Source organism: Monodelphis domestica, chromosome 2, assembly GCF_027887165.1.
Source record: "Monodelphis domestica isolate mMonDom1 chromosome 2, mMonDom1.pri, whole genome shotgun sequence".
NCBI lineage: Eukaryota > Metazoa > Chordata > Mammalia > Didelphimorphia > Didelphidae > Monodelphis > Monodelphis domestica.
The window spans coordinates 404645191-404671522 of record NC_077228.1 but is presented as its reverse complement, the minus strand read 5'-3'; the positions used below and the strand labels follow the sequence as shown (position 1 = coordinate 404671522).

At 35.8% G+C, this 26332-nt stretch overlaps 1 protein-coding gene across 11 annotated transcripts in view; it reads right to left on the bottom strand.

The window, feature by feature from the left end:
- Nucleotides 1-26332, bottom strand: part of AKAP7 (A-kinase anchoring protein 7) — a 218735-nt gene that overhangs the window by 96200 nt on the left and 96203 nt on the right. For 10 of the 11 annotated variants that reach the window (XM_016428895.2, XM_016428896.2, XM_056818788.1 and 7 more), the window contains one exon: nucleotides 5461-5608. In XM_016428895.2, coding sequence (XP_016284381.2) covers nucleotides 5461-5608 — 148 coding nt within the window. Of the gene's footprint in view, nucleotides 1-568; nucleotides 4953-5460; nucleotides 5609-26332 lie in introns of those variants that run through there. The other variant, XM_016428902.2, reaches the window with a different exon arrangement.

The window sequence follows — 26332 nt, the reverse complement described above, 5'->3', positions numbered from 1 at the left end:
AAAAACACATCTTTGTAAGTTTCGTAATACTTTACTATGTATCATAGTAAATTTTGTTTTAGCCTTTCATTTTTATTGTATTCATTTTAGATGTGGCTTGTATATACAATAGATTAAGATCTGTTTTTATCATTCTGCCATTACCTTCATTTTAATGGATTGTTTAATCCATACTCATTTAAAACTTTTGTCAGTCTTCTGTATTTCGTTTCTATTTATTTTTATCCTTACTTTTTAAATTTTGTACTTTGTATTACCTTTACTCACACTGTATTTCAATGTCAGTGTATTTCCATAGGGGCTTCCCTCCCATCCCTAGTTCCTATTTTCTGCACTGTCTTATAATCTTTGAATTTACACAAATTAAGAGAAAAAGAAGTTTTTAATGACATAATTTAAATTAAAAGAAAGAAATTTTTATTGTGTTATCTATTTCTTCTTCCTCTTGGTCTAGTTAGGTGAGTTATTCAACTCCAACTTCTAATTTTAAAAATCTTTCTTTTGCTATGCCCTTTTCCAAAAACCTTGTTAGTTTCATTATTTCTCTTCCCTTCAAATTTATTCTGAATTTCATTTTTTTATTTTATATTATTACTTGTTGCTTCTTTATTCTATGTCAGTCATGAAAGTGAAAATCCCAGGTTTTAATTCCTTCTACCCCATGCCTATGTTATGTTCTCGTGTATAGAGTGATGGATCTAGGAGTCAGGTAGACATAGGATCTACTCCTTTCTGGGACACTTACAAGGCATGTAATCTTGGGTAAGTTGCCTACCCTCAGCCTCACTTTCTTAGGAAGATAAGATCAGAGGGGTATGTGTATTTGTGTAGTATGTTCAATTCATGAAGGATGGAAGTGATGCTATGTGGTAAGAATCACTCTAAGCTCAAGTTATGAGTACTGCTCCTACCTCCTGCCCTTGCGATGCTATTTCTCCTTACTGACAACATGTTACTTTATTTCTGCTTCTAGGATTCCCCACCAAAACTACCATGGGTGCTGGCTGCCCTTTCAATAGGGTGGAATTATTGTCCATGTAGCTATAATAAATTATCAGAGTAAGTAACTTCCTAACATACCAGTTCCCCAGATGAAACCAAATATGATGTCCCTAAACTCTTGCCATAGTCATTCCTCCTCTTTATGGCACCTTTTGTTTTCTCCCTCTAGGATTCAGATTTTTACCTTCTCACTCCTCTGCTTCCTTCATCCCATTCCCCTCTGTTGCTTTAATGTTATGCTTCCAGAGCACTACTCTATCTTCGTGAGAAGTAAAAGAAATTATCCATTTTATAACTGCCTACAAGGTTTGTGTGAGTGCATCATCCTCTACCCTCTGTAACTTACCTCCTTTCTCCCATTGATGTAACTTTCCACTAGGTTTTCCTCCCACAAAAAAATTCTGACTCAAATATAGGTAATCAAGGACTTCAGTCTTTCAAACATTCTAGCTCCCTATCTTTTGCTATTTACATTTCCCTTATATTATTGGTTTGACTTTGACTTGATGATTCTTCTGTATTCTTTCTTGAATATCAACATATCAATATTAAAGAAAAATAACCTTTAAACGGAAGAAAGTTTATCTTAATCTTTAATATTTTATTGATAATTGTACTTAATTACCTTTACTGTGTTTCTGTTGTTTGAAGTGTTTATAAGTCTGTAATCAGTTTATGGGGGGTGTGTGTGTGTGTATGTGTGCTCTTAAGAAATGCTTCAAATGAGCTTTCTAATGTTTACTTTTTTAAATAAGTGGGCTCAGGGTTGCAGGGTATGTCATTCTGGATTAAAATTTGAACTCTTAGGTTTTTCAAAATGTTACTTTAAGTCTCTTATCAAATAGTTGAGTAACAGAGCAATGCTTCAATTATTGGAATTATCCTTTCCTTCATATTTTATGTGCTATTTTCTAGTTAAGACTGCCAAATTTGTTGTTTGTTATCAAATTGTGAAGATCATTCATATTGGGTCTGAGAATTTGCAGCATAGGTATTTGGTTTTCTCCTTCACCTTGGCAACAATATGTGAATTTGATCTCTTAATACTTTGACTTTTCAGAACTTCTTTGAAATTTTTCTTGTATTATTTCTTGTTGTATAATATTCAAGGTTTTTTCTTTTAATCATGGTCTTCTGTGATCCTCCATATCTCTTCATTTATCTCTGTGCATTCAGTCTTTAAAGTCACCTAGCCTTTTTGGCTTTCTCATATAGTAACTTGATAATAAACCTTAAGAGTAAAACTTATTACTGCCAACATTTTTATACATCAAATTCATAATCAAAGCTATAGCTTTCAAAAGGCTAGGAAGCAGATGTGTGTGTGAATACATATATGTTGTTAAACACATACATATATACATTGTTGTTTGGTTGTTTTCAGTCATGTCTGACTTTTTGTGACCCCAATTTTGGGATTTCTTGACAAAGATACTGGAAATGGTTTGATATTTCCTTTTCCAGCTCATTTTACAGATAAAAAAACTGAGGCAAACATAGTTAAGTGAGTTGTCTGGGATCACACAGCTAGTAAGTGGCCAAGGCTGGATTTGGGGTCAGGTCTTCCTGACTCCAAACCTGGCACTCTATTCACTGTGCCATCTAACTGCCTAAAAATACATCTAGATGACTTTGGTCCAGCTATGGAGGAAGACCTCAGGAGAAACACTTTTCAGCAAGGATAATTTAGTTGTAGGTAAAGGTCTTTAAAAGAAGCCATGTGTATAATATAATTTAGCACAGTGCCTCACACATATTAGTCCTATATTTTTATGTTCTAAGGCAGTCAAAGTGGGAGTCAAAACAGCAGTTATGATTGCTTAGGAAAGATAACTACAGACAGTTTCTAAGTCAGTTGTTTAGAAACATTATCATCAAATAAATTTAATCTAGCAAAATTAGTAAATGCCTTCATTTACATGATCATTGTTGTTGTCATCAATAAAGATTATATATGTTCCTAATGTTTTCATCACTCATTCTTTATCATCACCAAATAATATTTACAACAAAAACTAAATAATCATCGGAGATACACTCCATATACCACCTATAGGACCGTCTAACTTACCAAAAGACACTCATGTATATATCAACACTTCTTATGATCCTGATGATGATATCAAGACCTTCCTACTAAAATACTTAAGACAATTAATTCAATCACCTAATCACTTACACAGGAACCTGATGGAGCCCATCATTCTGTGTAGGATTAATAAAGTACATGATGAAATGATCTACAAACAACCAATAGAGTATCAAAATATATCAGAAGATCAACTGTCAGGGAAAAGCTCCTACTGGAGGACCACGTGTCTCTTTTTCACCTCCAATAACTAGTCAAGTAGCTGTTTTCAGCTTTCACCAGCTCCAGGCCTTTAGGCCAGGCTTGCTCAGGCCTGGTCCTCATTAGTATGACTGTTGATTTAGTCTCTTGATTGTTTCTTTGCTGCTGGTGCATGCTATCTGTTCGCGTCTTCTCCCTCCAGTTCCTGTGGATTTCCTAGCTAGGAACTCTTCTCATGGAGCTGAGAATTCCTGCCTTGATGGGTCTACTTGTATCTGTGTCCAATCTGTTTATTTGGCTTCTGACTCCATTTCTGCCTTGATCACCATCACCTGCTCCATTCAGCAAATTTCATCCCTGCTTTGTTTTCTGAGCTCTAGTGCCCTCATCTCAACTGACATGCATCATATATCCATTCCAATGAAGGAGAAAATCTAAAACTTGATTGAAAATAACAACTGATTCTTTACCTAATAAGGAGGGTTGAATATAAAATGTCACTAGGTCTTAAAAATATCAATGGAAGTTTCAGTGTACCCTGTTAAAGAAAATCCTTGATTCAAGCTCCAAGAAATAAAGGCTGGATTTGATTACAACCAATCTAGGCTGGCAAAGCAATAGAGACAACTCTGCCCAATATATATGAAAGGCATTTTCTTAATAGAAAGTGTACTCTAACAAAAGCAGAAATAGTCAGTTAATTCAAAGATAAATGATAGTTTAAACTGAATAGTACACTGAAACAGCTGAATGAGCATTTATTTACTAGTAAACTCTTACTTGATTCATAGAGGTGTTATTTTAAGGCTTATAGTGCCATTCATTTCCAAGTGTGATGGTTTTTTGCCTCTAGGATAAACTTTAAATGACTAAGATCTTTGCCCTCTCCCCCCTTAGCAATTAGATGGATATCCAAAAGACATTGAATATGAGAAAATCCTCCTAATGATGAAATTGTAAATTATGCATTTGGAGATAGAAAAGAACTTTCAGTCATCGCATTCAATCCCCATTTTACAGTTGAAGAAATGAAGGCTCTGAGGTTAAGTGATTCATACAAGATTAAGTGATAGAGGCAAATTTTTAATGTAAAACTTTTGACTCCAAAATATTCTTACTACTGAAGATTTACAGTATGAAATTTAGATTACTTGTGGAATCTCTGGCTTATGACATTCATGTTTTGAGGAGAAAAATATGGTAGCTCTTGAGGACATTTCCTATTGCAAATCTGGAAACAAAGCATTAACTCCAATATTTTTCAAACTTCCAATAAACTTCAGACTACTAATACTTACAGATTAGTTTTGTAGGTTTCATTCCAAGCTTTCTTTTATGGAGAACTATCTTAGTTTGAAACTTTTAGAGTTCCTAGATAAATGTGAATCTTTTTTGAATCTCTTCACATCACCTCAAGGAATACCAATCAGACAAGTTCTCATAAAAAAATAATAATCAGACACTTTGGAGTTAAAGACAGGAGTTCAGTTTCAGCAGATTAGTTCCCTTTAATGTCTTTTATGTTTTAGGATACAAAAAATAGCTCCCTTCTAATATGTTTCCATCGAAAACACAAAACTATTGAATTTCTTTCTACAAATATTCTCTCTTAGACTGATAAATTCTTGGAGCAGTTTGTTCAAGAACATGTTTTTTTGTCCTGAAAAAAAAATTTTAGGGGAAAACAATGAAGCAGTTTTCAATCTTTGTAAGAAACTTTTATTTTTTCCTCACAGTGAAATTCTGGTTTGGTCAATGCTATTTCCATTAAATACACTGAAAGGAGGTTCTTCAATGCATCTTTTCAAAATAAAACATGAAAATGTATGGTATGAAAGGCACTGCTGGGAGAGACTTCTCTAAGAAAAACTTTCCTAATTTTCTTTCAATAAAATGAGCAAATTTAATACATGTTAATTTTGACTAATTGTGGTATGCTTATTCTTGGCAATCCTAAACCCTAGGATGAAAACCATAGGTCCTAAATCTTGACCCATAATCATGAGAACTGACTAGAAACTCTACAAATATCTATGTTGCTAAAATGTTACTTGTGAAAGGGCTTAGTAACATGCCCCATCGAGCTCTAAATATTGACTGCTAATTACTAATGCCTACCACAAAATTTGAGAAGAAAAAAGATTTTTTAAAAACCCAACTGAACTCACCAATCACAATGGAAGATTCACAATGGTAGTAGCCATTGCTTTGCTTTTCCTTCAGCATGGAACAAAGGTCTACACGGTACAATGATTCTTCTCCAAATTTGTGGTCTGCAAATTTTTCATAGAGTTCAGGGTCTATTTTTTTCACTCCCTTGAAATAGCAAAAGAAAATCACATTATTCAGTCATTTCATCAGGCTGCCAGCTCATATACATTAATATACATATACACATACAGCCATATGTGCAACATATATGTCATTGTGCAGTCATGTCCCATACTTTGTGAGCCTGGTTTGGGTATTTTCTTGACAAAGATACTGGAATATTTTGCCATTTCCTTTTTCCAGCTCATTTTACAGATGAAGAAACTGAGGTAAACAGTGTTACATGACTTGCCCGGGCCACAACTATTAAGTGTGTGGGCAAAGTTTTTAACTTAGGAAGATGAGTCTTCTTGACTCCAGGCTTGGCATTCTCTCCACTGTGCCACTTAGCTGCATATATATGTATGTATAGATACACAAATAGACATACACACATAAATAAATGTATGTATTATGTACATAAGTTTCAATGTAAAGCATTCTTTTTGACATGACGAATATTTTTCAACTACCTCTTGCTACTTCAAGATAGAAAAATATATACAGAGATATTAATAAACATGCACATATTGCAAAGTGGGGGTGGGCTGGGAATCCTGCCTATCAAGAAGGTGTTTTTTCATCACTACTAAATGAATCTTGGACATAGGGCAACATACAAGTTTTCACAAACCTGAGAGTCTCCTAAATACTAATATATATGTATACATATATATATATAGTGGTGATATATACATATATACATCAAGTTGAAATCTGATGTTATGAATAAAGTACATGAATGTTAATGGTAGATTATTCACTTTCATTTGTAATGACCAGACATAAATTTTAAAAAACATTCATATTGATATTCTGCAATAGAGATCATTTTCTTTTATAAAACAGACATAATCTTCTCTCTTTTGGCTATTATTATCATAAGAAAGCTGAAGATTATTTTAATGTAATTAATTCAAATATAAGGAAAATCTTTCAAACCCAGTTTTCCTCCAAACCATTCTTATGTTTACTCTCCGACAGTGGGGAGTAAACTGTTGGAAAGTTTAAGTAGGGCATTTTTGGCACTTCTGATATACTGCACAACATGAAGGAAAATAGCTCTCTCCATACACACAACAGCTATGCATCTATTTGGGTCCCACTGTTCCAAAACGGTATGTGACTAGAAGACTGAACAAAAAGACAGCACTCTGCAGGATGGGTCTGCTGGTCTCCCTAAGACTCCACATGGAGACATTCCAAGTACACATTTTCTATATATACAGATGTTGCCGAGTTACAAAATGACAGGTTTATCTCTAGGTGGAAGTCACCTGATTCTGTATTCATAGAGAGAAAATAATTGAGAAGGGAGTCTGCCTGAGTCTACTATCTCCTCCTCAATATGGTATTGTAGCATCCTCCAGAGCACAAGAGGAGAATGGAGCTATCTTACTATATAATGTCTATATGTATTGGCTTGGATTCATGTGAATAAGTTAAAATTTTCAAAAATAACATTTTGAAGCAGCCTCACAGATGGCTTCTAAAAGAATAATTAAGATTTGTAGACAGACACAAAGATTTTCCTGAGCTCACAGGTCTCCAGATGGTGAAAGTTCAAGTCACAGTAGCCATGTAAGGGGTGTAGGGGTCAGTAATGGGCTGTGTGAGTTTGGCTGAATCTGGGGAAGGGTTTCCACAGCCAATAATTGCCCTGACTTTCCATTGCCCTTTACTACTCATTCCAATGTGTACCAGATCCGTTATTAATGTCAAGAAATTCCAAACAAGTGAGCTTAAGGAGAGAAACATGGGGGTTTAGGTTTATTTGTGTTTTATTTTGTTTAACTATTGTTTCCATTTGGCTGGCAATTTCAAATCTTTAAAGGCCAGAATTCAATTCCTATGATTTTATATTTTTAGCAATCAAGTTAAATGAATGAGACAGTGTTGCATAATGAATAGAAGGCTACCTGGGAAGTCAAGAAGAACTCGGCTTAAGTTACTGGCTATGTAAACTTGAGCAACACTTCCTAGGAAATTCTCTAAGATGGCTTTACAGAGAAGAAATGGGTCTATATTAGGAGAGGAAATCCCTCATGGGAAGGTCCCTACCTTAATGAAATTAACAAGACCAATTTTTAAAAATAAAGCATAAATCTCTTTTCACTAACAAATCCAACAAATAAATGAGAGTTGCTGTCATTTCTTTAAGAATTTATTTTCATCACTTATAATAGTGCGACAATTCAGTTTGGAATCTCACCTTGATACTTGATGTTTCCAAATGGAAATGGAAATGTAACATAAGAAAATGAAGTTGGGAAGAGCAGATAAACTAAACCAAATGTACAGGGAGAAAAATCATACTAGAAGCAATACACACTTGAGAGCATTGAAGGATATTTCAGGGAAGGGGAAATACCAAAAACATTGGAATTATTTGCCAACTCTTCCTGCTTCTAGCTCTACCTTATCTCATATATTTGTTCCCTTCTCTCTATTTATTTAGCTTCTGCCAACCTTAATGCAGACCCTCATTACCTCTTACATGGACTATTAAGTTTTTCTCTTCCTTCTATAGTAGTGGAGTCAAATTCAGAATGAAACAGGGGCCACTATTCTCTGCAGGATCCTTGCAGGCCACATATTGATTTAGAAAACTATATCTTAACATTATATCTTGTTGTATTTTTATTTATTTTATTAAATATTTCCTAATTACATTTTAATATGGGTTGAGCTGCAGTAGGGAGTGTTATAGACCACATATGCTACGTTCTGCTCCAAAGTGTATTTTTTTTGTATGACATGACACTTGGACCTATATATCCAGTCTTAGTATCTTTCCTGATTTTAGTTGTACCACACCAATTGCCTGCTAGACATTTTGAACTTGATGTCCCATAAGGAATCTCACAATCAATGTATCAAAACCAACTTGTTATTCCCTACTCCCAAACCAACTTATTTTGTAAAACTACTTTTTCCTACCAAAAGCACCACTATCCTTCCAATTACCCAGCTTTGCAACACCCGAGTCTTATCTGTTCAACATATCTAACCATTTATTAAGTCTTGTTGATTCTACCTATACATGTCAATTAGTTACATCCCCTTCTCTCTGCTCACACAGCTACCATGTGCTTGGATTACTGCAATAGATTCCTAATGGCCCCCTCTGTCTCAAATCTCTTCCCTTTCCAATCTGTCTTTTGTAGCTGGAAGATTATAAAATTGATATTATCAAAGTACAGGTTTCATTATATCTCTCCCCTACTCAATGCATGCCAATGGCTCCCTATTACTACCTCTAGCACCAAATATACATTTTTTGTTAAATACTTCACAACCAAACTTACATGTACCTTTCTTGATATTCTCCAGTCTCTCTATAGCCTACTAAAAAAGACAACTAACCCCCCCAAAACCCCTTTTGGTGGTAATAGAGATAGTGGGTTTTGGCAGTTAAGACAGAACTCCTCTGTTATAAGTAAGAGAGCAGATGAGGTGGGTCTGCAGGGAGCTGCAAAAGCAGAGTAAAAGATTCTGAAATTCTGTAGGGGAGAATTCAGCTGTTACTAAGAGACAGTTGGACTTAAGCATGTGCTCTCTCTTCTCTAGTTTTGACCCGGAGGGGACTGGCTGCTTTCTTTTGGTGGCTGTTTCTTTTTTTTTTTTTTATAATATTTTATTTGATCATTTCCAAGTATTATTCATTAAAGACAAAGATCATTTTCTTTTCTTCCGACCCACCCCCCTTAGCCAACGCGTGATTCCACTGGGTATTACATGTGTTCTTGATTCGAACCCATTGCCATGTTGTTAATATTTGCATTAGGGTTTCCTTTAGAGTCTCTCCTCTGTCATGTCCCCTCAACCACTGTAGTCAGGCAGTTGCTTTTCCTCGGTGTTTCTACTCCCTCAGTTTATCCTCTGCTTATGAATAGTGTTTTTTTCTGCTGGATCCCTGCAGATTGTTCAGGGACATTACACCGCCACTAATGGAGAAGTCCATTACGTTCTATTATACCACAGTGTATCAGTCTCTGTGTACAATGTTCTCCTGGTTCTGCTCCTCTCGCTCTGCATCACTTCCTGGACGTCGTTCCAGTCTCCATGGAATTCCCCCACTTTATTATTCCTTTTAGCACAATAGTATTCCATCACCAACATATACCACAATTTGCTCAGCCATTCCCCAATTGATGGGCATCCCCTCGTTTTCCAGTTTTGGGCCACCACAAAGAGCGCAGCTATGAATATTTTTGTACAAGTCTTTTTGTCCCTTATCTCTTTGGGGTACAGACCCAGCAGTGCTATGGCTGGATCAAAGGGTAGATATTCTTTTGTCTCCCTTTGGGCATAGTTCAAAATTGCCCTCCAGAATGGTTGGATCAGTTCACAACTCTACCAGCAATGAATTAAAGTCCCTACTTTGCCACATCTCCTCCAGCATTCATTACTTTCCTTTGCTATCATGTTAGCCAATCTGCTAGGTGTGAGGTGATACCTCAGAGTTGTTTTGATTTGCATCTCTCTGATTATAAGAGATTTAGAACACTTCTTCATGTGTTTATTAATAGTTTTGATTTCTTTATCTGAGAACTGCCTATCCATGTCCCTTGCCCATTTATCAATTGGAGAATGGCTCGATTTTTTGTACAATTGTTTTAGCTCTTTATAAATTTGAGTAATTAAACCTTTGTCAGAGGTTTCTATGAAGATTTTTTCCCAGTTTGTTGTTTCCCTTCTGATTTTAGTTACATTGGTTTTGTTTGTGCAAAAGCTTTTTAATTTGATGTAGTCAAAATTATTTATTTTACATTTTGTGATTCTTTCTATGTCTTGCTTGGTTTTAAATTCTTTGCCCTACCAAAGGTCTGACATGTATACTATTCTGTGTTTACTCAATTTACTTATGGTTTCCTTCTTTATGTTTAAGTCATTCACCCATTTTGAATTTATCTTGGTGTAGGGTGTGAGGTGTTGATCCAAACCTAATCTCTCCCACACTGTCTTCCAGTTTTCCCAGCAGTTTTTATCAAATAGTGGATTTTTGTCCCAAAAGCTGGGATCTTTGGGTTTATTGTATACTGTCTTGCTGAGGTCGCTTTCTCCCAGTCTATTCCACTGATCTTCCTTTCTGTCTCTTAGCCAGTACCAAATTGTTTTGATAACTGCTGCTTTGTAATATAGTTTAAGGTCTGGGACTGCAAGGCCCCCATCATATGTGTTTTGTTTCATTATTTCATTGGATATCCTTGATCTTTTGTTATTCCAGATGAATTTTGTTATGGTTTTTTCTAAATCAGTAAAGAAATATTTTGGGAGTTCAATGGGTATGGCACTAAATAGATAAATAAGTTTGGGTACGATGGTCATTTTTATTGTATTGGCTCGTCCTATCCATGATCAGTTAATGTTTTTCCAATTGCTCAAGTCTAGTTTTAGTTCTGTGGAGAGTGTTTTGTAGTTGTGTTCATATAGTTCCTGTGTTTGTCTCGGGAGATAGATTCCTAGGTGTTTTATTTTGTCTAAGGTGATTTTGAATGGGATTTCTCTTTCTAGTTCTTGCTACTGAGCTGTGTTGGAGATATATAGAAAAGCTGATGATTTATGTGGGTTTATTTTGTATCCTGCAACTTTGCTAAAGTTCTTGATTATTTCAATTAGCTTTTTGGTTGAATCTCTAGGATTCTTTAAGTAGACCATCATGTCATCTGCAAAGAGCGATAACTTGGTCTCCTTGTCTATTTTGATGCCTTCAATTTCTTTTTCTTCTCTAATTGCTACTGCTAGTGTTTCTAGTACAATGTCAAATAGTAGAGGTGATAATGGGCATCCTTGTTTCACTCCTGATCTTATTGGGAATGCATCTAGTTTATCCCCATTGCAGATGATATTAGCTGATGGTTTTAGATATATACTGTTTATTATTTTTAGGAACGACCCTTCTATTCCTATGCTTTCTAGTGTTTTTAATCGGAATGGGTGTTGTATTTTATCAAAGGCTTTTTCTGCATCTATTGAGATAATCACGTGGTTCTTGTTGGTTTGCTTGTTGATGTGGTCAATTATGTGGATGGTTTTCCTAATAATGAACCAGCCCTGCATCCCTGGTATAAATCCTACTTGATCATGGTAGATGACCCTTCTGATCACTTGCTGGAGTCTTTTTGCTAGTATCCTATTTAAGATTTTTGCATCTATATTCATTAGGGAGATTGGTCTATAGTTTTCTTTCTCTGTTTTTGACCTGCCTGGTTTTGGAATCAGTACCATGTTTGTGTCATAAAAGGAGTTTGGTAGAACTCCCTCTTTGCTTATTATGTCAAATAGTTTGTATAGTATTGGGATTAACTGTTCCCTGAATGTTTGATAGAATTCACTGGTGAATCCATCAGGCCCTGGGGATTTTTTCTTAGGAAGTTCTTTGATGGCTTGTTGGATTTCATTTTCTGATATGGGATTATTTAAGAAATCTATTTCTTCTTCTGTTAGTCTAGGCAGTTTGTATTTTTGTATATATTCATCCATATCACCTAAATTGGTGTATTTATTGCCATATAATTGGGCAAAGTAATTTTTAATGATTGCCTTAATTTCCTCTTCATCGGAGGTGATGTCCCCCTTTTCATCTTTGATGCTGTTAATTTGCTTTTCTTCCTTCCTTTTTTAAATTAGATTGACCAGTACTTTGTCTATTTTGTTTGTTTTTTCAAAGTACCAGCTTCTTGTCTTATTTATTAAATCAATAGTTCTATCATTGGTGGCTGTTTCTATCTTATCTTTTCCATCATACCTACTTCCCTGCTGGCTGGTATCTAGAGAGCTTTCTGGTGTGATCCTGAACCATCTGTCTGTAAGATCAGGTCTGAGGTTCATCTGGATCCAGGACCTCTCCTGGCAGTTAGGCATCAAAAGGGGTTTTGGGGGGGGGTTAGTGTAAGTTTATATTAGGGTCTGGGGTCTTTAGACATATAGGTAAGATTAGTGTAGCTTAAAATCTGTGAAGAGATATTTAGATGGGGGGGATGCTGTTTAGGTAGTTGACATTAGTTTAGGATTATCCCAAATCCCTTTTTTACCTTCCCTTGTTTAATAAATCCAATGATCCGTCCCTGTTATATAGTGGTCTGTGTTTGTTAGCTCAGGACAGGCCCTGCCTGGACTGGACCTGTTAGCCTGTCAGCCCACAGTTGGCCTTCCCAAAACAGTTATCCTTCTGATACTGGCCTTAATCCCATCCCCAAACCAAATTAAACATCTAATCCCATCCCCAAACCTACGTTATACCTCAAAAGAACTACTTATTGTTACTTTTTACAAATCCTCATATTTTTGAAGGCAGATTGTTCCATTTAATTGCTAAACATCAGGAAGTACTTGAGTTAGGAAGATTTGGGTTTTAATTCCACTTCAAACACTGTGTACCTAGGTCAAGTCACTGAAACCTCTCTAAATCGGTTTTCTCATATGTAAAATAAGTATTTGAACCTATCTCTCAGAGTTGTGAGGATGAATCTGGATAACAATGTAAAGTATTATGTAAGACTCAAATCAGCATATAAAAGTCAGATTTATCATTAACCTCACCAATTTTGCAAAGAGTCAAGTCACATGTTAGAGTGGGTCAACATATTTTCAAATCTCTATTTCCTGGAATAATATTCAATAAATAATTGGAAATATGGTATTGAAACAATAATGAGGTTAGGGCTAGAAATAATTTTAAGAGACATTTACATACCAGTTAAAATCATGGGAATGAATAAGATTGAGAGAGGAAGCATAAAGGCAAAAGAAAAATGAAATTAAAAAAAAAAAAGAATTTTACAGGAAATCCCAAATTATTGAGTCAGAATAAGGAAGAAGAGACACCAAAGGAGATGGGTACTTCTTCAAAGAAAATCAAGAACATAAAACATTCAAATAACATTTTCAGGAAGGAAGGGATGATGAACAGTGTCACATATAGCAGACAAGAATGGAAAAAAGAGCATTGACTAAGAGATTAGGGTGCCATACCTTAAGAAGGCTGGTGAGTGTAAGGAGATTTGGTAACAAATAGTTCAGAAATGAGTAGATAATGAAGTAGAGGCATTTAATGTAAAGCTATTCTTTCCATATTTCATGAGCTTCAGTTATGGCACAATGTCCCCCCAAAAAAGGATGCCTTTGTTCTTAGGCTTTAGATTCTCCATTTAAAAATAAATCACGAAAAGAATAGGATAGTCTCTTTAAAGCAATCTCCATATGTTTTACTTATTAAATCAACTTCCATGAAACATGGACATCAGATATTTTTAAACTACTTTCAATATGTCATATAAATTTCACATTACAAAGGAATGAAATAGTATGATTATTCAAAGTATAATTTAAAGACAAGATTGGGAGTTGCAGGGTTCAAGGAGAAATGATGCTGAGAGCACATGTGTATAAAAGAAAATATTTGTAATGATTATCTACAACCAGATCGGCATTTGTATTGTATAAAGCATAATACTCATATCAAAAATAATATTAGCATGTACTTAAATATCATTATACTGGCTTTATTTTTAGATTATTTTCATATTTAGAGATTAAATTTATTGCCCAGAAAACTGTATCCAAATACAGAATGTCCCAAAAGTCTTAGGGCAGTTTTAAGGCTTAATGGCTTAGTATATGTTTCACTATCTCGTTTCAGTTTTCTAGTAGGTAGATTTGCCTTAAGAAAAGAATCCATTTTATATATAGGTTCCTTAGATCACCAAATTTTCCCTAAAATATAATCTTTCAAAGACCAACTTTATAGCTAAAGAGGCTAGAGAGTACTTCTTAAAATCTTGGTGATATTTTATTACTTTGAAGGTAATAATTACATTGAACCTATAAGACTACTTATTCCTGGGGGTTAACACTTCAATGAATGTTATTTTTGCTCAAGGTGACTGAAACATATCTATTATTTATTGCCTAGCCAAAATGAAAAAAAAAAAGATAAAATTAAACAATAAATAAAAAGAAACAAAATTTTACTCAAATGGTAAGAAACATCAAATTTAATAATTATTAAAATAATACTGATATTAATCATTGTATATGACTGAAGATTTACTCCAGCTGGTTGATCTCTGTCATAGAGGAAGGAGAAGCATCAACTGAAACAACAGTTGCCTGTAACTTTCTGACATTCTCCAGGAAACTAAGAAAAACTGAAAGAATCCATCACTCTTTAGAGTAACTTGTGACAGAGGGTTTGTACTCAAAGAAGAGTAATAGGCTGAAGAGTTGATGTTTCTGCTCACCTTGATAGGGGACGGATCCCAAGAGGTCAGGAATGTTGAGAAGCCAGAAGATTCTGGCTGGGATTTCAGTTAGATCTCTCTCAACCTTGAGAAGTCTAGGAGGAGGTCTGGCCAAACCTTTCTCCTGGGGATATACACACCTTTTCCTCTCCTGGTGACTGGACATTCTCCCCCCCCCCCCCCCCCCCCACCAATTCCCAACTGAAGGGACAGTTGAAGAAGACATTTGAGCCTCTGTCAAAAACTTTACCTCACAGCTCCTGGTGCCCTGAGTCTGAACTGTGGCCAGGGGGGCCAAAGACCAGGGCCAGTCAACCTGACTCTCTCTCTCAGGAGGCCCAGGTTGCCAAGGCTTGAGTTTCCCCAAATTCGTGAAGGAAGGGAAAGGAGTAGTTAAAGAAGGGACACCTTTCCCTCCCCACTTTCCTCACCAATTCCCTTCCTGACAGCCATTTTCTTCATGTTACCCTAGTTGACTTAATTTATAATAAAGTTGTTATTCTTTCCCAAAGTGACTGAAATGTGAGTGGGACAGCTTGAGGGAGGAGAGTAATCTTCCTGAGAAGAAACCTTTAGGCTCTGGTAGTGGAGGAAGTCAAGAGCCAGTTTGTGAGAGCAGCCATAGCTGAGGAGAGAAGGCAGAAGGGGGAAATTAATCAACCCCCCTCTCCTCTCTCTAAGACAACCTTAAACATCAGCTGCCTTGCCTGAATCCTGCTTTCAGGGGGATATTTTAATTCTTTCTCTATCCACTTTACCACCAACGAATCCCTCCATTGCAAACTTGACCCTCAAACTGAGAAGAATAATGATAGTCTTTATATTCAGTTCTATGATTTCACAAAAGCATAAGAAACTCCTTTCTGCCAGCCATAGCACTGCTGGGTTTGTACCCCAAAGAGATAATAAGGAAAAAGACATGTACAAGAATATTCATAGCTGTGCTCTTTGTGGTGGCCAAAAATTGGAAAATGAGGGGATGCCCTTCAATTGGGGAATGGCTGAACAAATTGTGGTATATGTTGGTGATGGAATACTATTGTGCAAAAAGGAATAATAAAGTGGAGGAATTCCATGGAGACTGGAACAACCTCCAGGAAGTGATGCAGAGTGAGAGGAGCAGAACCAGGGAAACATTGTACACAGAGACTGATACACTGTGGTACAATCGAAGGTAATGGACTCCTCCACTAGGGACAATGCAATGTCCCTGAACAATCTGCAGGGATCTAAAAAACACTATCCACAAGCAGAGGATAAACTGTGGGAGTAAAAACACCGATGAAAAGCAACTGCTTGACTACAGGGGCTGAGAGGAAATGACTGAGGAGAGACTCTAAACGAACACTCTAGTGCAAATACCAACAACATGGAAATGGGTTCGAACCAAGAACACATGTGAAACCCAGTGGAATTGTGCGCCGGCTATGGGAGAAGTGGTGGGAGGGGTGCGGGGGGAGGAAAAGATAATGATCATTGTTTCCAATGAATAATGTTTGTAAATAACCAAATAAAATAATGTTTAAAAAGTCAAAAAAAAAAAAGCAGTTTGTTGCCAAATTCCCCAAATGGAGAGGTTCAAGAGAGCACAATGGAAGGGCAGAAAAGGTTGGAATAGGACATCAGAGGTATGGTGCTGACAGATGCCAATGAGCTAAAAATGGTAATCCAGCAAGGGAACTTCAGCCTGGGCAGCCTTCAACTCAGAATCACGAGGATTCTCAGATGGGTATAGAGGGTAGTAGATTGTCAAGTTCTTCATCACAAAGCTTTTACAGAGGAAGTACACTATTTATGGGAGATTGCAATCTCCTGGACTTCCTCTGGATTTCCCTCTCTTCCAAAAGCAAAGTAGGTCACAAATTTATACCTTACTGAACTGAGAGCTTCATTCATTTCTTGGAGAAAAGGATGGGAAGAATAGCTATTCTGGAACAGATTCTACGCAAATCAATTCAACTTAACAATAACAACAAAAATTAATACATGACTGCTAAAATGAAAATATTATGCTGTATATTGGTGATAAAAGTTAAATACTTTTTAACTTTAACACTACATAATATTGTGATTATGGGTGTTGGGAACAGTTCATAGTTCCTTATTCCCTACTTCTGGATTTTTGTTTGTAAAAGTAAGTAATATGGAATAAATCTGGAAAGTAAAAAAAAAAAAGGAACTCCTTTCTGGTAAGGAAATTCCCTCAACCAGTGCAAATAAGCAAGTTGCATGGGTCACTGAGTAGTTGAGTGACTTTATCTGGGATCACAGGCCATCTATGTCAGAGGCAGGCTTGAATGCAGGACTTTTCTAGCTCCACAGTCAGCTTTCTATCTACTACACCATGCTGCTAATAATGTTGATAATGATGATGAAGATGATACTATATTACATTTGTGAAACACATCATTGCTTACAAAACACTGTGTATATAAATTATTTTATTTGACCCTCATAATAACCCTGAAAGATATGAAGAGCAACTCTTATATGGTTCATTATCAATGCAGTTAATGGATTTACTTTGGCCACACAGTCAGAAATTAATTAAACCCAAAAAAGCCTTAGACTCCTGATCCACTGATATTTACAATGTACCATGCTTCCTTCCTGTACACAAATTATGACATAGATGAATCTGGTATGAGAAAGAAAATTATTTCATGGGATCATAAATTTAGAGCTGCAAGGGATATTGGAAATCCTCTGCCTCAATGTTCTCATTTTACAGATGCAGAATCTAATTCCCAGAGAAATTAAGTAAGAGATATTAAGTTACAGAACTAACTTTAAATCTGGCATCCTTTTTCACTGTATTACTCCAGAATTCCTAGAAATAGAATGTTTACATTGTGAAATGATATACATATTGTGTGGATCCAAGAAGTCATAGAATAGCATCAATGTGCAGCCAACTCCATCACTGTGAGCTAAAAATGTCACAAAACCAAGAAAGTTTGCATGTTTATAAACCTGAACATGAAACTCACCAAGATGGTGTATGAAAGACATTCCAAAAGCTTCTTTTCTTCTCTCATATATATGATTATTTTGAGAGTGCAATGGAATTGCCACTGAGTTCAGACCTATTCTTGTGACTTAGCCAATTACCTGGCAACTATAAAAGCTGAGATGACCCTTCCCACTGATGGTCATTGGTTGTTGTTCAGTTGTTTTTTCAAGTTATGTCCAACTCTCCATATATGATTTTCTTGGCAACAATACTAGAGCAGTGATGGTGAACCTTTTTAGAGACCAAGTGCCCAAACTGTAACCCTTACACTCCATGATAAAGGAGGGAGGAAGCGCTCCCATTTGGCTGCTGGGCAGAGGGGCAGGTGATGTGAGGAATGTTCTCAGGTGTACATGGAGAGGGGGAGGGGAGTGGCCCCCTCCAGCATACAGGGCATGTGTGCCATAGGTTCACCAACACTATCTAAAATAATCTGCAATTTCTTTTTTTTTTAACTCTTACCTTCTGTCTCAGAATCAGTACTATGTATTACTTCCAAGGTTGGGTCCAAGGCAGAAAAGAGTAGTAAGAGCTAGGCAATGGGGATTATGGGACTTGCCCAAAGTACCACAGCTAATAAGTATCTGAAGCCAGATTTAAACCCAGAACCTCCTGTCTCCACACATGGCTCTCAATCCACTGAGCCACCTAGCTGCCCCCATTTCTTTCTGTGGCTCATTTTACAGATGAAGACACTGAGGCAAACAAAGTTAAGTGACTTGCTCAGGGTACACTGCTAGTGTTGGAGGCTAGATTTGAAATCAGGAAGATAAGGTCTATGCCATCTAGCTGCCTCAACTACAGCTCATAGTGAGGTATACTGGACTAGATACTGTATGCCTTGAGTCCCTATCTTGACTATGCCATTAATCACTTCATATTTCCTCCCCTGTAAAATGAGAGGAAGAGGACAGGGCTAGATGATCTTAAAGTTTCTTTCGAGCTCAAACATCCTGTGATTCTATAATATAGGTTGAGGCATTTGGGAGTCCTTCTTCCAGGAAAGTAGAGCTTCTGAAAGGAGCTCTTTGCATTTCAGCAAAACTCAGCAATGTGGCATAGCTCTCATTGATAATAACTCACTGATCTCAGATTGTAATTAAGCCAGTAGTAGACAGATCCTATATATCCTTATTTATATAGTCATATATCTAGCTAACTATATCAGTTCATTAAGATTAATCAATGTATTGACATTGAGTCTTAATTATAATTTCAACATGGCTATCTAATGGGATAGAATGACCAGTAGGAACATCCCACCTAAAAATGTGGGGGATTGGACTTTTTTGGATACATTAGCATAATAGAATCTTTTTTCAGAGTTATAAATTTATAAATAAATCTTTATAAATCTATAGAACTTGGATCAAAACAAGGTTATTTCATCATCTGTGACTCCAGAAGGCTCCTATTGTAAAGTCTCCAACTGATTTATCTGAGCCCATTATTTCAGGAAGGGGAGATCTTTAGTTAATGGTTTGCTAGTAGAGATACCAACGAATTAGGGGCCAATGTTCCCAGTAACTTGGCTGAAGCAGCAATCTGAAACTCCACTTTTTATTTGAAATAAGAAGCAGTAGAACAGTGGGGTTTCAGGAAACCATGACAAAGATCAAAATCTCATGAATAGAGGGATGAGACAGCGGTGGGTAGGGAGGGAAATGTTCTTTCATTAGATCAGTGTTATAGCATATATGTTTACTGATAAATAAAACTTCTTCAGTAAAAGTTTAAACAAGTAATGGATTCAAATCCTTCCTCTGTCACTCCTTGTGTGATCATGAACAAATCATTTATATTCTCAGAATACAACATTCCACATCTATAAAATGAGGAGTGGAATTACATGGTATCTAAAGTCCTTCCAACTCTAAATCTATGATCTTACAAAAAATGTTCTAGTATTACTAATATTAAACTTGGCATTTTGTAGTTAGTATCTCCAAGGCCTTTGCTTTAGCTTTCCAATAGTTTTATCCTTCTGTTGTGCAAGTAACTATATAAAGGATTTTTAATTTCCTGTGAAAATTTGTTGAAGTCAAACCTATTACTTTATGTACACAAGAGAGAACACCATCCAAATCAGCCCAGTGATATTCATTTTGATTTCATAATTTCAGACAGCTGCTACATGAAAGACATTCTGAGCTTTAAATATATCCATCAAATTTTAAAACAAAAACATTTATTTCTATTTGATTTTAAAAGACAAACTATAATGTGAGTTGAAGATATAAAAAAACTTCATTTTGTAAAATGGGTTTTACAATTCCACAAATTTCTTTATGATGAATGGTGACTAAGTCTAAGTAAATTTTACACACATATATTCAATTCAAGGTTATTTAATAATAAAATAACCATATTGTGGCTTATCTTAAGAAAATCTTACTGTTAATTTTTATGTTGTTCTCATCTATTTTTCTTTTAAAATTCTTTATCTTTAGATTATAACTATTTTGATTGATCTTCTACATGGAGCCTGAAATATATTACAGTGATAGACAGAACAGAAATGCATATATGAGACAAAACAAAGGAGAGAGGGGGAAAAGGAGAGGAATAAAAAAAGGCATATATGAAGGAGGTTGTGGGGAGAGACTCAGGATAAAGAAAATAGCAGTGGGGAGGGAAGGAAGGAATAGTCATAAAAGAAAGAGAGCCAGAGACAATCAAAGATAGAGTAAAGAGTGATCCAGAGAGAATAGTATTAGCTCACATTACAGTGTTCTGCAATTTTCTAAAACATTTTACAGACATTAATTTGCTTCTAAAAATTATATCTGTGGTTTAGGTGCTACTATCATCCCCATTTTACAGAAAAGGAAACAGGTACAGAGAAGTTGAGTGAGTTATGCAAGGTCATACAGATATTACAAATCAGGATTCATCTTACTCTTAATCATTCCCTCAATAACAAGTTGTTCCAAGACTCATCTCTCCTGAAGCCCCCAACTTCATTACCTACTTTGTTCTCAATTGAATAGGCAAGGTCCTAAGTTTAACAGGATAATTTTCCTCATCATTCCTCGATTTTCCTTCTTTCCCCAACCTTTTTTCCTTTAGTCTCAGAGGGGATACCCTCATCCTTGCCAAATCCTCCGTCACAATCACTGCCACCTCTTCTGGAGCCCTTGCGCCATATTTTTGTCTCTCATTTCCAATTTTTTCTTTCTTTTGGCTTTTTCCTCTCTGCCTAATTGAAATGAAAAATAATGTAAACTTTCCCTCAGATCCCCTTACCTTTAAATTAATATCCTATTTGTATCCTCTGTTTCACTGCCAAACTTCTAAAAAGCTGTTTCTTCTACCCATTCCCTCTCCAATCTTTTTGCCCAACATTTTCAACTGACCATTGGACATCTAAAACTGGATGTCTCAAGTCATCTTATTACCAATATGCACCAAACTGGACTCATACTTCCTCCCAAAATCTCCCCCACTTCTGAATTTCTTTATTATTGTCAAGGCCATCACCATATTCCCATTTTCCCAGCCTAGAAACCAAAGGGACATCCTTAACACCTCATTGTCCCTCATATTCCATATATAAATCTGTTTTAATATTCAATAGTTCTTCTCTTTGTAACATCTAGTAGAAATGCTCCCTTCTCACCTCTGATATTGCCATCACCTTGGAACAGGACCTCATCATCAAACACCCTAACTTCTGTAATTGTCTGCTGGTCACTCCCTGTCTCATGTCTCTCCCCACTCCAGTCTAGCCTCCATTCAGCTGTCAAAATGATCTCTTGAAAGCACACATCTAACCATGCCTTATCATCCCCAAATTCAATAGACACCCAAGACTCCCTATTGCCTCCAAGACCAAACAGAAAATCTTCTATTTAGTATCAAAACCCTTCATAAGGCCTTTCCTACCTTCTGTCATTTTAAAACCTCGTCCTCGTACTCTGTGACCCAATGGGACTGGCCTCATTGTTTCTCTCATGGGACTTGAGGCACTCCCTTCCCAAACTCTGCTTCCTGGTTTCCTTCGCTTCCTTCAGGAAGTTTTTCCTGATTCTCCTTAATGGTAGGGCCTTCCCTCTGGTGATAATCTCCAATTTATTCTGTATGTATTTTGTTTGTACATGGTTATTTTGAGGTTTCTGCCATTATACTGAGATTCTTGAATCCAGGACCTGCTTCTTGCCTTTCTTTCATCCCCAGGGCTTGGCACAATAAGGCCTTAATAAATGCTTCTTGACTGAAAAAACTATTCTCCTTCCAACATCTCTATTTGAGTTCTTGACACCACCATCTTCTCAATCACTCAATGTAAGCAAAATAAAGAAACAGAGTATTTTGGGAAAGAGAGGTAGAATATGACACAGGAGGCACAGCATGTCGTTCTAGAACTTGAGGCAACAGGTAAACTAAATTTAGGCTAATGGCATAGATATATTCACTAGTCTACTCTAGAGCATTTAAGAGTCCTATAGTGAGGTAGAAGTCAACATATTTTTGTCTGAATGTATTTTTGTGGATTTTTTTTTCTGCTCATGATGTCATTGAGAGAGCAATAGATTTGGTTGATTTGTTTTATCTGCCCTACTAATTTAAAAGAGGGAAGGATCCATATTTTATTTTTCTTTGTATTGTCCTCTCCTTTTCAATTCGTCATAATATTTCAGAATATAAATTCTATTTAGTAGAAGTATTTTCATTTATTCATTATATAAATATGCAATAAGCTAGACATCAGCTATCATGGTGGGATACAAAAAATGCTTAAGACAATAAGTTATAGACAAAAATAGTATAATAGTAGGTCATAAATGATAAGTGCCACAAATGAGTAATGCAAGAGTTCAGAAAAATGAAATATGAGCCAAAGATCTCTGAGATTGTTTCTAGCTTTAAATTACAACTTGTGTGACTCATGAAGTTCAGTCATTTCTCAGTCATGTCCAAATCTTTGTGACCCCATATGGAGTTGTTTTGTTTTTTTAAAAATATTGAAATGGTTTACCATTTCCTTCTCCAGCTCATTTTACAGCTGAGAAAACTGAGACAAATGGAATTAAATGACTTGCCCAGGGTCACATAGCTAACAAGTATCTGAGGTCAGATTTGAACTCAAGTCTTCCTGATACCAAGTCTATCACTCTATCTACCATACCACCTAGCTGTCCCCATGATCATGAAGGAGATGGCATTTGAGCTGAACCTTGAAGAATAAAGTATTCAGATTAGCAGAGATGGTGATCGAAAAGTATAGATAAAAGTATAGAACAGATAAAGAGAATGGAATGAGCAAAAATGCAGAGCTATAATGAGAAAACAAAGAATCATATAAGGAGGAAAATATGTAGTATCTTAGAAGCCAAAAGAAAAATTTCCACTAAGTCAAGGTATTCAATAGCAGTTACTAAATGCTACAAAGAAGAGGAAGATTAGAAATGAAAAAAGGTCCCTGGATTTGTTGATGAGATCACTGGTGACTTTCGAGAACACAATTTCTCACTAGCATAGTTCACGTGACTCAGCTTTGCTAAGGATTCAAGCACTGGATCCCATCCCTGGGATCACAGTCTAAAAGTACTTCTAGGTTAATCTGTTGTCACATCTCCTTATAAAAGTCTGGATTGGCAGTCTAGTGAAGCCTAGGCTCTACCAGAAGTGTTTTTAAATGCATAAAATAAAATACAAAGAAGTAAGAAAGAAATCAACTATACTGAAATACAATTTTAAAAGTTCAATAACCCAAGCTTTAGTCCATGACACTCAGTTAGGATTCTTTTCAGGATACTGAACCTTCTATTCTCTAATCTCAAACCAAGTTACTGTCTTAAACCTGGTTCAGGAATTCATTTTTTTCTGCTATACATCTCTTCTCTCTGAATTTGGGCAATAGGTCTTTTAGCAGATTCCTTTTCTCATTCTTTGAACTAAAACATACTAGGCATTCTATTCTCTTTGATCTCCAGTTCCTTTCTATCAGTAGGCTATGTTTACAAACTCTGCCTTTAGAGCTGCCATTTTCAATACTCTCTATTCTCTTTCCTCTCATTTTCTTCCTTCTTTTCTCAGCTTTTTTCCAAACCGTTGTTCTCCACCTCTTTAGTGCCTCCCACTCACAAATGGTTCACCCAGTACTCTTCCTCCTTTAGTCACAACACTAAAGTCCTTTATAATAATAATCCTATTCAGAAATGTGTTAAATATATCTGCATTTAAAGGCAGGTTTACTTATTCCTAATATACATATTACAATTTCTAATAGTTGACATTTACATATTAATTCAACCATTTCCTCTTCCCCATTTAATGTCTACCTTAAATTTATAATCATCAACCAATGAGTTTGCAAGATAATTCTTTTTTCATATGATTGTTTATTACATGTTGAGTGATAGATTAGCCAAATAAAAGACTTTTTTTTTCTGGCTTTACTAAATATAGCCTTTCTGCCCTCCAAACAATCCCAAGTGTCACCAAAAATATTTTTTTTCTATTGGTATTTTGATTACAGCATGTTCTTTGAAATTTTCTACTGAATCCTCATTAGTCTATCAGGTATAGACAATTCACTTAATCATCAAAGTCCTCCATCAATAGGAGATTGCCTTTCTTGACTGTTCTTTTCAAGCAGCTTTTCCTAAAAAATTTCTTTTACTCCCATTGCTTGCACATGCGCATTGTTGAATATTTATCCATTCAACATTAGGATCTTTAGTGTATAATGTAATTCCCTGATTCCACCTCAAACCAGATATAATCTTTCTTTTCTCCATTTTCCTCTATACTTTTTACTTTCACAACAGTAATCACAGTCCACATTTTTAGCTATTTTGAATATTTTATCATTCTTATTAATTTGTAAGCTCCCTGAGGACAGAGCCAATATCTTTTTTGTTCTTTGTATTTCTTCACTCCAGGGTTTCAGTCCTTCATATCATGAAGATTTGATGAATGAATTAATGTTATTAACATATTTCTTCTTCATAGGAACCTGTTTTCATGCTTCTAATTCCATGAATGAAAAGAAAGCAGGTTTTTAAAATTCTTTCTGGTTGGAGACATGACCTTCCAAAGGATTCCCTTCATTTTGAAGACTTTCTCAAATCAATAGAAATACTCCTCTCTTCACTCCTATCAAGCCACAACGAAATATGAGAAAGGGGCCCTTTTGGGTACATACCGAAAACAGTTGTGTTGGAAGTGTTATCCCAGATAGCCAAGCTACTGCCCCCTGACTGATAGTGATGCCATGTTGGTACATCTAATTAGCTTGCAACCTATTTTATTTCATCATGGTAGTGACCTATTCTTGTATATCCCATTTAGCTTCTCTCTGATGTTGATTCTTTTCCTCGAAGTTTTCACTTTCTTCTCTCTGCTTTCACTTAGTTGCCTAAGTATAACATTAAGGGTTGACTATGCTAAGATTCTCAAAATTTGGTTGTGCTATCATCCTCCAGACTTAATGCCTTGATTTCAAATGTTTGCCTATATGTGGTTGAATCTGACTACGTGGTATCTAACATTAAGATTCTAATTGGCATTTGTACTCTAATGCAGACTCTAATTAAAGGCTGAAAATGGACCCCAATCACTTTGGCTATAGTTTCTCTGTGCCAAGAAGGTACTAGGCAATATCTCTCTTAAGAGAAAAATGGTAGTACAGTTTAGGAAAGCTATAAAAGACACTGAGAAACTGATAATCCATCTTCATCTTGTTCCCCTTAGAATGCAAGCTTTCAATGGGCAGGAATAAAATTGTAAGAGTCCAGCACAGCCTCATAATACCATTTGTAAATAAATACTCAATAAATATTCATGGATAGGGATTTGATCATGATATTAATAGCGCATATTTCTATAGCTACAAATTTTAAAATACTAATGTAATTCTAAAAAATGTTGTTTTGCTCAGTTGTCAACAACACCAGTATAGTAACACATTATGAAATGAAAAACTTTCAAAATTATGTAGTAATAACAGGAGTCATTAAGAGTTATCAGGAGGAAATCTGTCAAGAGTAAAACACTGTGAGATAATGGACACAGGCTACAAAGAGGATGACAACAATGTAATTCACTCAAAAACACAAGCATTTTACATCTCGACTCTAAAAATACAGGTTGTAATACGTATGGTTTGCATTTAAAGCATTTTTAAAATTCTATAAACTAATTTAGTGGAAAAGAACTGAACAACTCAATAATCCATGAAATTAGTTTTATTCCATTCTTTAGGTATCTATGGCCTACCAATGAGTTTCATTGGTAGGTAGGACATTCTAAAGTGTTAGTAAAATAATCCAGACTATATTTATAAAATTCAATAACAACTATTAAGAGTTTAAATACAAATTAGCTTCAGTTCATATACCAAAATCATAGTTTTCTCTCCTTACTCTAATTCAGAGATTCTTAATCTAGGGTCCATGAACTTGTTGGCGTTTTTTTTTCAATATTTTGATAACCACACTTCAACTAAGTGGTTTCTTTTGTGATCTT